General features: G+C 42.5%; 1 protein-coding gene across 4 annotated transcripts in view; it reads left to right on the top strand.

Annotated features, from left to right (window-relative positions):
- The window catches only part of LOC109988579 (RNA binding protein fox-1 homolog 3), a 542,301-nt gene that overhangs the window by 504,304 nt on the left and 22,491 nt on the right, over positions 1 to 15,506 (top strand). For 3 of the 4 annotated variants that reach the window (XM_065949245.1, XM_065949244.1, XM_065949246.1), the window contains 4 exons: positions 2,144 to 2,197; positions 10,281 to 10,413; positions 12,363 to 12,402; positions 12,863 to 12,927. In XM_065949245.1, coding sequence (XP_065805317.1) covers positions 2,144 to 2,197; positions 10,281 to 10,413; positions 12,363 to 12,402; positions 12,863 to 12,927 — 292 coding nt within the window. The remainder of the gene's footprint in view (positions 1 to 2,143; positions 2,198 to 10,280; positions 10,414 to 12,362; positions 12,403 to 12,862; positions 12,928 to 15,506) is intronic. The other variant, XM_065949247.1, reaches the window with a different exon arrangement.

Genomic DNA, 15,506 nt, shown 5'->3' with positions numbered 1-15,506 from the left:
AGGTAAGGGATGGATGAACAAGGAGGGAATTAAATGGCCAGACCTGGTCAGCACCTCTCCTTCACAAAGGCACACACACACACACACACACACACACACACACACACACACACACACACACACACACACACACACACACACACACACATACACACACACGGACGCACACACACACTTCCATACTGTTTGAGGGTGCAGAGAAAGAGAGAATGAGCCCTGAAGGGTTTTCCATTTGTCACTGTCATCAGGCCTAAAGCACAAACACACACAAACCTACAAATACACATACACACACACACACACACACACACACACACACACACACACACACACACACACACACACACACACACACACACACACACACACACACACACACACACACACACACACACACACACGTGAATTTCCTCATCTCTCAGCATTGGTTGAGCAAACTGTTGCCAAACACCAGAAATACAGCAGAATAAAAAGTGAAAATGAACAAGAGGAGTGCACACGCATTAAGATTTCTAAAGACTGCACATTCTACACGAGCATGTCCCATGATGAAGAAGAAGAAATGACTCCTCACTTGACTGTAAAAAAGGTATCTAAAAAAAACAGCGAAAAATGACAAGATGAACAAGATGACACGATAATCAAAGATTCAAGAGCTCCTCATCATCATCTGAAATTGAATCACATAGTAAGTTCATTCACATATATACAAACAATAAGAGCATGTGAGGATGAAAATATTTATGAAAATTCAACTAATTCTGTGGTAGATAAACAACACGATGAACAAAATACAAATATTTAGGTTTGGATGTGTGGAATAAAAGTCTTTCTCTTTTCACTGGTTCTCACTTTGACACAGTTGGTATCATACTGGTGTCATTTTGGCCGCATCCTTTAGCTTATTGTTTGAAGTTTCATTAAAGTCAGATGACCGGAGACTAATTGTAAGCAAGACACCATTGACCAATAGTCAGCGTTGACTCCTTCAAAGCAGTTGACTTCTCTTAAAGTGATGAGTATCCATGTCCTAACAGCATGCAACACGAGCGAGTGTCAGGGACAAATTGGCTTGACGCAGCACAAAAGCAGCGCCCCGTTTTTTTTACCCTGATACCATCTTTCTTTTGCTTTCCTGCCGCTTACACAGACACAGACAAGACGCTGGGAATGTCCAACTGTCCTGCTCGACAGCGCTGGTCAGCATTTTTTTTTTTTAAATGAGGTGGACTTAGTGGCGCATTAATAATATATAACATCTATATCCGTGATTTAAACTTGTGTCATCACTGGAGAAAAACTGTATTCTGCATCCTGTCAGAGGCTCTTCAGTACAAACAAAGCACCAGACTTCTGCTTCTCCAGCTTCCAATCCAAAAGCAGAAGGTGACGCAGTGTTTGCAAGGGGAAACTGAAATTCACAGAGCAGAGAAGTGACTGTTTTACGGATGCAGTGTTCGATGCAAAGCGATATCTGATGCTTGCGCTGGATAATACATTAATAAAATAACCTGAATGTCAAACTGCTAAATTCCACCAATTGTATTATCATGTATTAGTAGCTGCTATTTTCAGAAACAGGCAGGTAATGAATGGATGTTTTTCTGAAACAGCATTCAATCAGAAGTCTTTAATGGTGACAAAGACTCCACTTACACACAAAAGGACATTTTCAATCAAGCTAGGCAGTACATGCTAACACTAAACATCTGGAGGCTCTTTCTCAGAGATATCCACACCTGACAGTTTCATGTGACACGATCTGTGCGATTTTAAATGAGTGTCTACCAGAGTGGATGCTGTTGGACTCTTAAATTAATACTGAGCAAATTCGAAGGTTTTGTAAAAAAAAAAGCGACAGAGAGACAACTTCACATTGTCTCTCACATTTTCTGACAAACACGTTGATCACGTTCAGTGTACACTTTTGGAGGAAATAATAAACACAGAGGGGATGATATTGCTGTCGCTTAAATTCCAATATAAAATAGATGATGTCTGTAAAAGTGTTTGCTTTGGAACTCCAAGCAGATATCAGTTTATTTAGCAATGCTAACATGCACCCTCTTTATGTGCGCGTGTGTGTGTGTGTTTGTGTGTGTGTGTGTGTGTGTGTGTGTGTGCATGTGTGTGTCCTGTGCAGGCTGGAAGCTGAATCCAGTGGTTGGAGCCGTTTACGGTCCTGAGTTTTATGCAGGTAAAGAATCACACAGTAACATTTACATACAGTACCTTGGAATATTTATTCATGCTTCTTAGTCTTTATTTCCTCTTTTGTTTTTTTCATGCGCTTTGTGAAAGATGTGTTTCCAGCACCCGGCTTGGCGCAATGGAAAAACCCTTAGACAGATGCACAGAGTTATTTGGTATACATTTAAGTGTGTGTGTGTGTTGGGGTCTTATTGTTTGTGTGTGTGTGTTTGTGTGTGTGTGTGTGTGTGTGTGTGTGTGTGTGTGTGTGTGTGTGTGTGTGTGTGTGTGTGTGTGCATTCTGAAGTGGCAGCTTGGTTTCATTTGCGAGAAGTGCTGAGACTGTCCGCTCTCCTTAACTGCTCTCCTTTTTGCTCATTAGTCTGAAATCTGTTCATTCGCAGACAGCTTTACAGCACTCCTCTAAATAACCGTCCTGACACAGCGAGGCCATCCATCTCTTTTATTTCTCCCTCCCTCTCTCCCTGCTTTTCCGCCTCCGTCCCTCCATCCCGCCATCTAGCCCTCAATCCACCAACCGCAAAGCTGCCTCAGATGACCCACTCCAAACACTAGTGTCACAGATTTCCCTGCTCCAATGCCTGTGGATCCTTCATCCATGTGAGAATGGATGTGGGTTCTTTATGTGTGAGTGTTTGTGTGTGTTTGGTGGTGTATGTTTTGTTGAGATGCTCATGCATAGGAATACGTCTTGCCTTTTATAAACATTCTTTTAACAGCACACCAATTTAACTAGTCTGTGGTTTTACATTGGTTCTCAATCCCCCTAAACTCCTTTAAAAACTCATTTGAAAGACATGATGAGCCTCCTATTATAGTCTTATTTGTACATCTGCATTGAATCTATACCATAGCTAATGCTATAACCCTGTACCTATATGCAAAAGTGTACATATGTATAGCCTGATGTGCGTCTTAGCATAGCATTGGCTTCAGGCATATTATGAAACTGGCAATAAAAGTAGCTTAAAAATTCTGCATTTCTGGGGCACCGATAGCCTAGCGGTTGTGACGCGCTTCCCATGTATGGAGGCTGTGGTCCTCACCGCAGCAACTGTGGGTTTCGAGTCCGGCCTCGGCCCTTTGCTGCACGTCTTCGTCCACTCTCTACTCCCAACACTTCCTGTCTCTCTTCGGCTGTCCTATCCAATAATGGCAAAAAAAAAAAAATCGCCCAAAAACACCGACATAATAAAATCGCACTTCCAATTAGCATTAGTGTTGCTAAACTGCATAGACAAACCATTGCACAAGTATGTAGCGTAGCCACAGCTGGATTCGATACATTTGGGACGGATAGATTTCTGGAAAACAGGTTTATTAGCCATGCCAGTTTTCTATCTCCTCCTCATGATACAAATATGTTGTGTATCTCAGATATTCTGACATTCATTCACACATAGATACACACTCCACTTGCACAGGTGTGCTTGTTACCTTCTCTCTCCACTTCTTTTACCTGCACTGTATGACAAATGAAGAGGTCCCACCTGTAAGTGAAAGTGTGTGGGTTTGGGATTTGTTCTGGAATAATTATGAGTGCATTTAATCTCGTTTGAGGCGGGAGTAAAGCAGGATGTAAAGCGAGATGTAAAGGCGATTAATCACTCTTTATCAGACCGGCTTTCCCAGCACCCATCAGCTGAATCGGCCTCCATAAATCCTGGCCGGCTGACAGTGCACTCCATCTCCATTGCCAGGCTCGGCTACAGGTTTATTGTGCGCAAATCCCATTCAGAAGAATGACGGATGACCTCGACATGCATACACACCCATGTTCACACACACTTGTGAATACCCCTATGTAGAGACACATGGAAGAATGTGAGCGCAGATGTACAATCTCTTTGTTGCAGTCACACTCAGGTATGAAACCAAACAACCAGAGAATCAAAGAAACACACACACAGACACACGCACAGATACTATCAATTCCCTCATAAAGGATTAAGCCCCCTAACTGTCAGGCCTGTGGTCTGTTGAAAAACCAAAGACTGTCCAAATCTGAGCTGCTTTTCATCACTGTCCCAACAAATCATATCAACCGTTTAAAGCAACAATATGTAAATGGTAAATGGACTTGATCTTGTATAGCGCTTTTCTAGTCTTCAGACTAGTCAAAGCGCATTTTCACCACCTGTCACACCTACACATTCACACACTGATGACAGAGGCTGCTATGTAGTGAGACCATCAGAAGCAACTGATCACATTCATACACATTCATACGCCGCAGACGAAGCAATGTGGGGTTAAGTGTCTTGCCCAAGGACACATCAGACATGCTGATCCAGGATCTGGGGATTGAACCCTCAACCTTCCAATTGAGAGATGATGACTCTACCAATTGAGCCACAGCCAAAAACCAAGACCAAATGTCGCAATTTGGTTTTGTGCGCTTTGGCGCCCACTTAAGGTCTTCGCTTGCAACTGCACTGTCATAAGACACATAGTGCTGCGATGCCTATACCCCTGTTAGACAATGTGCATCTCTTGACAAGGACAGAAACAACTTGTTTTGGTATTAGGTGGATTCATTTATTCATTTGTATTCCATCCTGAGACACTTTCTGCACGCGGTAAAGCTGCTAAATATGAGACAACTATGTCAACGATAATGATAGAGTCTAATGTTGCGTCAGTAGGGAAACACTACAGTAGGGTGTTCTTTGATGGAAAACAACCAATAGCATTCCTTTTTAGAGAGGAGCACCTGTCCACTTTCTTCAGTGAGTGTGCACTTTCACTGGATCTAGCCAATCACTATTCAGGTATCTATAGATATTAGGTATGAACCAAAATAACCAGGCTATCAATTGCATTAAACTAGTCTTAGGGTTGCTGAATTAGATGTGTTGCTGAAGTTTAAAATCTTGAAAAGCTTTTGTTTTTCAAATGGAGCTTGGATCAACCATTTCTGAAGCAATCTCAGGAGGGCAGGAGTACAATGCTGATAATGTTTCACTTCACTGCTTTGAGGGATTTTCCCATTTCAATTGAAAAAATAACAAGAAAATAAATTAAAAAGCATGTACAGGTATGTGAATGACACAGATTCCATGAGTGGCATAGAGGTCTATTCACCTCTTTGCATTGCTTTTTGGGGTAAACAGTAAGGAAATGATTAACTCTAATGTTTTTTTGATCCATTTTGGTAATAGCCTGAGTCTATGTTTAGTGTGTTTGCATTGCAGCGTCACCACAGTGTGCGGGTGTTTGTGTGCATGTGTGTGCGTATGCATGTATGTACAGTACGTGTGTGTGTGTGTGTGTGTGTGTGTGTGTGTGTGTGTGTGTGTGTGTGTGTGTTTGGGTGGGCAAAATAGGCTGCATGGGCATGAAGGACAATGAGGGAAATGTAATACTGATTGATTGACTGTGTCCTAGACTGAGTATATGCAAAGCAGGACAAATGTGTGTGTGTGTGTGTGTGTGTCTGAGTGTGTGTGTGTGTGTGTGTGTGTGTGTGTGTGTGTGTGTGTGTGTGTGTGTGTGTGTGTGTGTGTGTGTGTGTCTGTGTCTGTGTTTGCATCTAATGTGAGTTGGTATATGCAGAGCTTGGCAGAGCAGCTCTCCAGAACACAACAAATAAGATTAAAATGCAAAATGCAGGCAGGAAAGTAACAAGACAAGCGACTTGGGCCTGTTTAACATATGCTGAAAAATTTGCAAGTTGGAAGGGCGACATCAGATCAACTTTGGACTTTGTCATATTTGCACGCCATTATTGGTCCAAGGCCGTCGGAGATCACTGTCAGCAACTGAACCCAGTGAATCAGTCTAGGTTTTAAAAGAAAGCTATAATTTGTGGGTTAAGTACTTCATGTTATATATTTTTTTAATTTCCATTATTTGGTCTACAATTTAACAATGCGTTCAGCAGACGCTTTTATCCAAAGGGACGTACATCATAGAGTAAGACAACACAAGCAAGGATCAAGAGAGGAGGAAATAACGTCAGTTAGTGCTAACAAACAGCTTTAGGTCACATCGGACACACAGGTACTGACAGGAAGTGACCAGAGGCAGAGCACAACATTGACAGCTGTTCTTGTGAGTTCTAATCACCAGCATCATCATCATCAATATCATTAAGGTCATAGGTTTTCATGAAAGAGCTGGGTCTTTAGCTTTTTTCTTTAGGTGCAAAGGGACTCTGCAGATCCAATGGAGTTTGGAAGTTCATTCCACCACTGGGGGGGCGACAGAGGAGAAGAGTCTAGTTCTAGAGACTTAGGGCCTTGTTGTGAAGGTTGGATCAGACACCTTTCATTGGCAGAGCGTAGTGGGCGGGCGGGAGTGTAGACCTGGATTATAGAGTTTAGGTAAGGAGGAGCCGTTTTTGTTGCTGTTTGGTAAGCGAGCAGCAGAGTTTTAAATTTGATGCGAGCAGTAACTGGGAGCCAGTGGAGGGAGATGAACAGCAGAGTGACATGTGCTTCTTTGGGTAGGGTGCATTTTGTATCATCTGCAATGATAGTCTCCATCTAACACAATGTATGTGTAACACAAAGACACCAATGCAGACAGCAGTGGACCAGCAACTCCCTAGTTTTCCTGTGATAACGAGTTCAATTTGAATTGATCTTGAGTAATCAGCCGAAATCAACTCGTTATCATAGGACAACCTGAATAGTGATCCTAAAATAACGAGATCAATAAGTTGGGATGTTGAGAAAACAACCCAAATTTGATCTTTATCACAGGAAAACGGCGAAGCAGCAGATGCAATTGGAAGTTAATTGTCTTGCCCAAGGACACATCGGACATGTAGCTGCAGGAGCTGGGAATCGAAGCCCCAACCTTCCAATTGAGAGACGACTGACTCTACCACTGAACCACAGCCGCTCCAAGAACAGGCCCCTTTTTGTAGACATAGGCTACATTTATCAGGCGCATTCAGGGGTTAAGTTGCATCCATTAGAGCCTGTTTTACATGCTGACCACATCTACTTTACTTCTAAAAATGTCTCGAAGACCGCAGTAACCCTTTAGCATAAGTCACTAAAATAAATCAAAAACTTTCCTGCACAGCCTACTACTGGCAGATAAATGTGCATCTATGTTTGTGTATACATCCTCTGTACGCTACTTTCTGCATGTGTGTGTATCTGAAGATGTTGCTGTTTGTTTGTTTTATGAGCCTGCTAGCTGTCAGGCTGAGGTCCTGCCATGATTCATGGGTTATTACTGCACCGCTGTAGCATGCACAAGCCATAGCTCATCATCAGATTGCATTCATATACATCACGGCAACAACAACAGGCACATACACATGTCCTCATGCTCCCTCATATACATACACACACTTACAGTACACCTCCTGACACACACACCCCCACACACACACACACAGGGGAATGAATATATTGATGTCTGATATTAAGAAAGGAAGGATGGTAGGGGCAACTTGGGGAAATTGATCTTTTGCTCAGTATATATCACCGATGGACAATGTGCTGGCTGTGTAGCATATTAATGCTGTTTTCTGACTAGTTAGAGGGGGCAGAGCAGACAGCAGAGAGGAGAGGATCTCCATCAAAGTACAGAGAGACGGATGGAGGAGAGAGAGTGAGAGAAAGAGAGGGAGGGAGCCTGAGTGTTTCTGTCTGTGAGCACTCATAGTGGAGCATGTTGTATTTAGAAGACAATAAAACAAAACACACTGAGAGCCTGTCAGGGCCTCTCATCAGTCTGAGAATGCCGCAAAGGGGATGCAGTATTTGAAGTTTTACTTTTTTCATGACATCTGTCTTTTTATAGTCACAGCTCACAGGTCATCAGCGGAAAGCATCTTTACCATGCTTAAATGTCTGTCATGTCAAATGTTCTGGTTGTGCACACATTGCTAGAAATCTACCAGTCAAGTAAAAAACAAACCAGATATCATCAATGTCTGACGATATCATAAGATCAATAGTGGGAGATCCCCCTCCTCCCTAGAGTAGATGCTCACAGGGGTTGCCATGTCATGGACAACGGAAGCTTCAGTGTTTAGCCAGCTCTGCATTGGTCCTGAAACCTTTCTGCGTTCTAACCTCCTGCCATCTTTCTAAAGCATCTCCAATATTTATCTGGTTTGACCACGTTTCTGGTCATGGACGTTATTAGAAAAAGGCCAACGCCAAGGTCAGGAACAGCTGTTGGTTTGCCGTGATAACTGGTCTCGTATCTGGCACACCAAGGAGCGTCCAAAACAGCTGTTGTGGGGGCACCTTAAAACCGCTAACTCCTGCTGGTCAAAACAAATTCAGACCATTCTGGCCCAGAACCTGATGGACATGCACTAATGGAGAGATGGCAGAGTAAGGGGCACTCTATGAGCTGCTGTGTGTGTGTGTGTGTGGGGTCTTGCTCAATGACACTTCGGCAGTGCTCCGGGAGTGAACTAGCGCCTCTCCAGCTACCAGACTAATTTCCAGCGCCGGGACTTGAACTGGCGACCCTCTGGTTCCCAACCAAAGTCCCTACAGAAAGAGCTTCTGACGCCCTTTAAGTACAATTGCTATTAATGCAACTGATTACAAATTAGAAGGGCCTGTTGCACAATGGTAGCAGAAACATTGAATTCCTGATTACTTGTTGCTGTGACACTTATGTTACTCTGACTCGAAGGCATACCAGCACAGTGCCATGACTTCGATGTATTACTTCAAAAGGGCTTCACTGGGGTTAAAGGTCTCATAATGGTAACTGCACCCACCGCAAGCTACATCTTACAAACCAAGTCGCGACTTGTTCAGTTCATTTACTTTCAAACAGCACAGAAAACAACTCTGAAGACTCATAATTTAGTAATCCATCACAGTGATGGATTACACACCTTCACTGTGAACAGGAACACTTACGTTTTGCATAATTGCTACAGAATATTAATATCAGACTCCTTTATTTTGAAGGGGAAAAAAAAGTTTATGTCTCCATCTACAGAAGGCCAAAAGACTTCTGAACATTTCTTAATAATAATTTTTTTTTTTTTTTTTTTTTTAATCAAATAACTATTTTGACAACAATTTTGTGAAAACTAAATCTGCCCTGTCTGTGTAACACAGTCTGTGGAGTACTGCATTAAATAATTAATAATACAAAAAATAATCTTGACCTCATCATGCCTGTAACCAGACATTATTGTTACTTGTTGTCAGTTGAAAATCAATGTGTTGAAAGACGGCCAGCCTCCACATACGTTCTGCACATGCTTGAGAAGACCATTTTCACACCGCTGTCGGGCACCACTCGTATCATAGGTAGCTTAAATAACTTCAATTATTTATAAGAAGGAACTAACTACTAACTACTATAAGAAGTGATATTAGGCATGTGACTCTGTTAAACGCTTTTACTTTGAAGTTTTGTCTCACAATAGACTCATTCTCTGGACACCATGCAAGTCTTTTGTATGTTTGACCCGATTTAGATATATAATCACAAGAAGTCTCGCCCAGAGAGAGAGAAAAAAAATCAGAGAACAATGGCAGATCAAGTAAAATCTTTAGAGTGAAAAAAGTGCTTGTACGTCTCTTAATTGTCTGTTTGCTTCTGTTCAGAGTGATCGCTGAAGTCACTGTAGATAAGTCTCTAACAGTTACAGAACAGAGTAAACGGGAAATGTTTTCAGCCCCCCCTTGTGGTTTTTATGCTGCTGGCATTAAATATTTGTTCAAATGAAGTGCATAAGTACATCTTACAAAGCCTGCGCTGACTTGCACAGAAAAAAGGCTAATCTGTGTCTACTGTATGTATGAGACTTCAAAACACATCATCATGACTGTTTCACTTTACTGCTATGAGATCAGGTTAGTTTGGATCATGACGTTAACTAAGAAGCTGTTTTATAAAGCTTTTATATCAAATGAAGCATCGATTTTAAGATTTACTTTTTTTTTAAAATCATGCAATGGGATAGTTGTGGTAGTAAGAGAGGTGGAGCACATCAACAGATGTGTATTTTACAATGTTTCAAAGTGGGTTCTCTGCCAAGAAAAATATGAAACATTTTGACTTTTTTTTACACCTCTCTCTCTCTCTCTCTCTCTCTCTCTCTCTCTCTCTCTCTCTCTCTCTCTCAGTGACTGGGTTTCCATACCCCAGTACAGGAGCAGCTGTGGCCTACAGAGGGGCCCATTTGAGAGGGAGGGGTCGCGCCGTCTACAACACGTTCCGTGCCGCACCTCCTCCTCCACCTATCCCTGCCTATGGAGCGTGAGTGTGCACACACACACACCCGCACAAACAAACACCACATAATCAAATAAACACTGTATGACAGGTCTGCGAGACTGAAAACATGCTACTGCACAAATCTAATTCATAGAGGCACTCAAACACAGAAAGTGACAGACACACACACACACACACATGAAAACACACACACACAGACGCACAAACATATGCATACCCACACATACACACACGCGCAGTAACTGGAGAATGGGGAGTGGAAAACAAAAAGGCCGACTTCTAATAGAGCAGAAAATTGCTCTTTGATTCCTGAGTGGCCGAATTTGTCTCTCTTTTTTCTAATGTGTCATTCTTTATTCGGCTGTGAATGGACTGCTATGACCTGCCCTGCACACTCCAGTGCACCCGCTTCAGAAAGAGCAGGAGACCCAGTGATTGTGAGGGAGGGGGGAGGGGGGGAGAGAAGGAGAATATATGTCTGAGAGAGAGAATGGGCTGGGGTTAAAAGAGAGAATGAAAAACAGAGAAATGCAGATGGAGACTGAGAGAGTAGAGTGCAGTTTGAGCACAATGAATGACTTCGTTGATCGATGATGTATGAAGTAAAGTGAATACTTTAATGAAGTTTTAAGAGTTTATCATTTAAAACTTTAAAGATTATTTTTCAGGGTTTTTTCCCTTTATTTGATAGGACAGTGGATAGAGTCAGAAATCAGGCAGAGTGAGTGCGGTATGACTTGCAGGAAAAGCAGCCACAGGCCGGATTTGAACCTGAGCCGCCCACCTAGAGGAATATAGACTCCGTACCTGGGGTCCATCATAACCGCTAGGCCATCCGACCCCCAAAACTTAAAAGGTTCTTATTGTTTTATACCTGAAAATACATTTTGGAAATTGAAAGGAAGTACATTTTGCCTATTGAAATGATTTACTGATCTTTGGTTGACTCTCTGGTCGCAGCTGCTTATGAGTTTTGTATGAACTTTGAACCCATGTAACTGAAAGGGTCTTCATGATGTCATCAACTGCTCCTTGCCACTGTGACTTTGATTAATGAAGTTAAGTGCTCATGATAGATTCATGTTGGGTCTTTGTAGATAATATAACAAAGAATACGGTATATTACCTTCTCTTTTTGTAAAGTGTCTTGAGAACATTTCTAGAAATAAAGATGGATTGAATCCACATAGAATTTTTTTTTTTTTTTTGCACAAACATCCTTTTTTCATTTTTTTTAAGAGGAGGGAACGTTTGCAGCAGCAGCAGGCGGCCGCCCTGAGATAAAGCACAGGGCCCAGTGTCTTTTTTTCCAAGGACTCCACCTTTTTTTTGCATCCGCTCCGAGTGTGTCGAGATAAAAAACTTTCAACTCTTCAGAAAGGCGCTGTTGACGTCACCAACACACTTCCATATGTACAATATTCCCCGTATTTTTGTGTCCTACTGAACGTGTCTTGTACCCACATCCTCTTTTCTCCGTGTCTGCTCGGGTAAAAACGATCTTGAATAAAGAACAAACAGCAAAAATCCAACGGAGCAGTGTCGGTCATACAGCGGCCGTTGGTAAAAGTCTGTTGTCATAGAGACAGGACGGACATGCACGATATGCTTCCCAGCGCACAAACACTCCATGCAAGCGCTCCGAAGGGCACAGCCCGGCGCTTTTTTGCCCTGAAAAAAACGCTAGGTGGACACGGGGCCTTATTGATTTACATGCAGTGTGTTGAGACACAAACTGTTTTGCAGCATAGACAACTTTTTGGAATCCATCATGAAGCACTGTGCTCCATCTTGTATCGGGGATTAAAACAAAAAAAAAACAACCGCATCATCTTAAACTCAAGTAATTCCACCCACACAAAGTCAGAACAGACAGAACATTCATAAGGACTTTTTATTTCTTTGGTTAAAGCGTTCAATTTAACTTCAGTGTCATTAAAGTGCTTCATGTTTGTTTCCTGTGTCAACAGTGTGGTCTACCAGGATGGATTTTATGGAGCAGAAATATATGTAAGTATAGAACTGTGCTATGTCAGCATGATCTAACTATAACTATGTTCTGTGACTGAGGGTGGTTTCACATTTGGGGACCAGGGTCTGGTTCATCTGATCAGTTTGAACCCAAATCTACCGTACTCAGGTGCAATGCCTGAATCTGCTTGAAGAGGTCTCGGGCAGGATTTATGTATACTCCAGTACGGTCCATGGGAAATGTGAATGCAACCGTGCTCAAACAAGGAAGTGGACCCCTATATGACGTGATTCTAAACGGTTCCTGGTACTTAAAAAAAACATGTGGATGTAGGAAGAGGGTCGTTGTTGGCACAACCGTTCCTAAAGAGAAAGCACCTTGAGTGTCTTTGACAATTACTCCAATGCTTCTCTCGTTGTCAGTTGTTTTATTTCTTCTGTATTAATGTTGACTATCTTGTGTTCCTAAAGCGGTGTACATTCCTCCGTCTCTCCACAGGGAGGATATGCAGCTTACAGATATGCCCAGCCAGCCGGTACCACCGCAGCTGCATACAGTGACAGGTATGTTAGCTGCTTTTTTGACTTTTTGCAAATAAGTCTAGAACCTCACACTCACATGTCCAAGGAGTCTTTTCAACCAACGCCGACCAAATAAACTCCAGACAGACCTATAAGCAATCAGAGCAGCAAAACTTGTGATATAGCAGCATGCTGCTAAGTTAGGTAGCTAGCCGACTTGTCTAGTTTACATGGCGTCTGGTTCCACAGAATAGTTTGACGTGACATGAATTATAAGTGAACATTTACCATTTGCAGGTAATGTGGATTACTTATTCAAAACTGACACGACAGCTGATTTCAGAATGGTCAGGAATATCTAAATATGTGAAAGCAGCGACATGTGCGAAGAGAAGCAGTTTGCTCCACAGCCCAGTTAGGGGTCCATTTGACCCCCTGTGTTTTTTAGACGGGGTCTTTTTGATTCTCTTGCACATGTTCAGTGGGCGCAAAGGCCATGAAAATCCTTCTGTGAATCAGACCCTCAGTGTATTCAGAGAACAAAATGATCACATAGAGGATAAACATGAACACTTTAGACTTGTAACGTATTCATTTAATAAACAACATTTGACAGAAAAGGACTTTAAAAAAAGGACAGACAATCTAACATCATGCCACAGGGCTGTGGGAGTGTTTTATGAACACAGAGGTGGAAAAGAGCAGTTTAATACACTCCATCTCATTCCCCTCTGAGCTCCCTGTCACTCCCTCACCTCTGATCCCTGAACCTCTGGGGCCTCTGTACCTTACCTCATCTGCCCCCGTCTGCCCTGGAACGCTGCTCTGCTCCCCGTGTGTCTGTCCTCGGGCCTCTGGGAGTCTGCGGTTTGCCCCTGAGTCTTCCAAGTCAAAAAGTGATATGTGTTTATAGAAAAATGTGTGTGTGAGACTGTTGCGCGCACCTGCTACGACTGCTGTCGAGATGTGTGTGTAAGATGGTGCTTGGGGAGCTAATCTTAGGGAGATTGAGCATCTCAGGCCGATAAGAAACAGCCACAGCAGGAGCCTGTAGGCCGCCGATAATGTAAGATTTATCAGAGGCAAGGAGCGAGCGGCGTGCGCGGGTGAATTATGAACAGAGCAGAGGAGGAGAGCGGAGCAGGTGAGGGGGCACAAGACTTATTTCATTCCCCTTCTTTTTTTCTCTTCTCCCCCGTTTCTCCAAGCCGCGGCTGATGTGCGGTATATCCCTCGGTGCGCTCTCCTCCTGTCATCTTTTACACTGTGTCTCTCTCATTCTATTTTTTAAGCCTCCTTGATTTAAAGGGAAGCCTGGGCAGTGAGGTGCAGTTGAGAGGAGATGGGGAGGAGAGGCGGAGGAGTTTTATTTATGGTGGGATAAGAGAGGTCTTACACAGAGTGAGGGGGCTGGGGACGGAGACACTCTGCCTCTGTTCTGTCTGTGTAGTGTTCACACACACACACACACACACACACACACACACACACACACACACACAGAACCAAACAGACGAACACACACTAGACTAACTCTGTCTACACATGGTAGAGCTACGATGAAGAAAAATGCGACCAGGACTGACTGTCTAATGGACTTAAGAATTCTTAGAGAGAAGAATTTATGAATTATAATTCAAACCACAGTAATAATAATAAGGATAATTTTTGGGGCTTTTTTCCCTTTATTAGCTGAGGAGAGAGTGTAGGATGACATGCAGCAAAGGGCTGAGGTCAGATTCAAACCCACGGCTGCTGAGATGAGGACTATAGCCTCCATACATGGAGTGTTTCATAACCGCTATAGGCTATCCGAAGCCCCAATCCAACCAATGCAATACAGTTTTTGTTGTTTTCATCATCTGTCATTTCTTTAATATATACGTTTTTATATTATCTCTAAAAGTCTAACTTCAGCATGCCCTCAAGTTTTCATCTACACTATGAAAAGTCGTCTTAAATAAGCTTGTAGCTCCGGTTCTCACTGTAAAGCTCGGAAACAGACAACAACACTTTGGATTACTGTAGATTTTAGAACATATTTGTTTTTTGTACGAGTTCTCAGAAGATCTTAAAGAACTTTATTTTTATTTTGCTGCGTATAATACACATCATATTTGAAAAGACAGAGTCATGCCGAGGATATTCATGTGTCACATTTATAGATTCAGATTTAACAGCGCAGGGGGAGATAGTACAACACAGAAAGATGCAGACTGAGCTCCAGCCAAGATCAGAGTGAGCTAGGTCGTGTTCAGGGCTGCTTTGGCCGATGCAACAAAACTCTTCCACTGAATCTGCTGTGTTGCTGTCTTGAGCCAATCAAAAGTAGAATACTTGTGAGGGAGCCTTTTTCCAAACGTCACACTCTGAGTGGAGCTCAAACGATGTAATTATGTTAAACATCTGACAACACATCAGGTTGCAATTACTGTTAACATTGAATTTGAGAAAATGAAATTTCCCATATCCCCTGTTGACCAGCAACTGAAGAGACAATATATACTGTAAAATCCAGAATATAAATTGCACCGGCATATAAACGCAGTCTGTTTTTTAGGTTTCCCAAAGAGAAAAAAGGACCACACTGTTCTCTTGCGTGAAGATTTCTAATTTGTTCA

Source organism: Labrus bergylta, chromosome 21 (assembly GCF_963930695.1).
Source record: "Labrus bergylta chromosome 21, fLabBer1.1, whole genome shotgun sequence".
NCBI classification, from domain to species: Eukaryota; Metazoa; Chordata; class Actinopteri; order Labriformes; family Labridae; genus Labrus; species Labrus bergylta.
The sequence above is the reverse complement of the archived record's forward strand: the minus strand, read 5'-3'. Positions and strand labels throughout refer to the sequence as shown.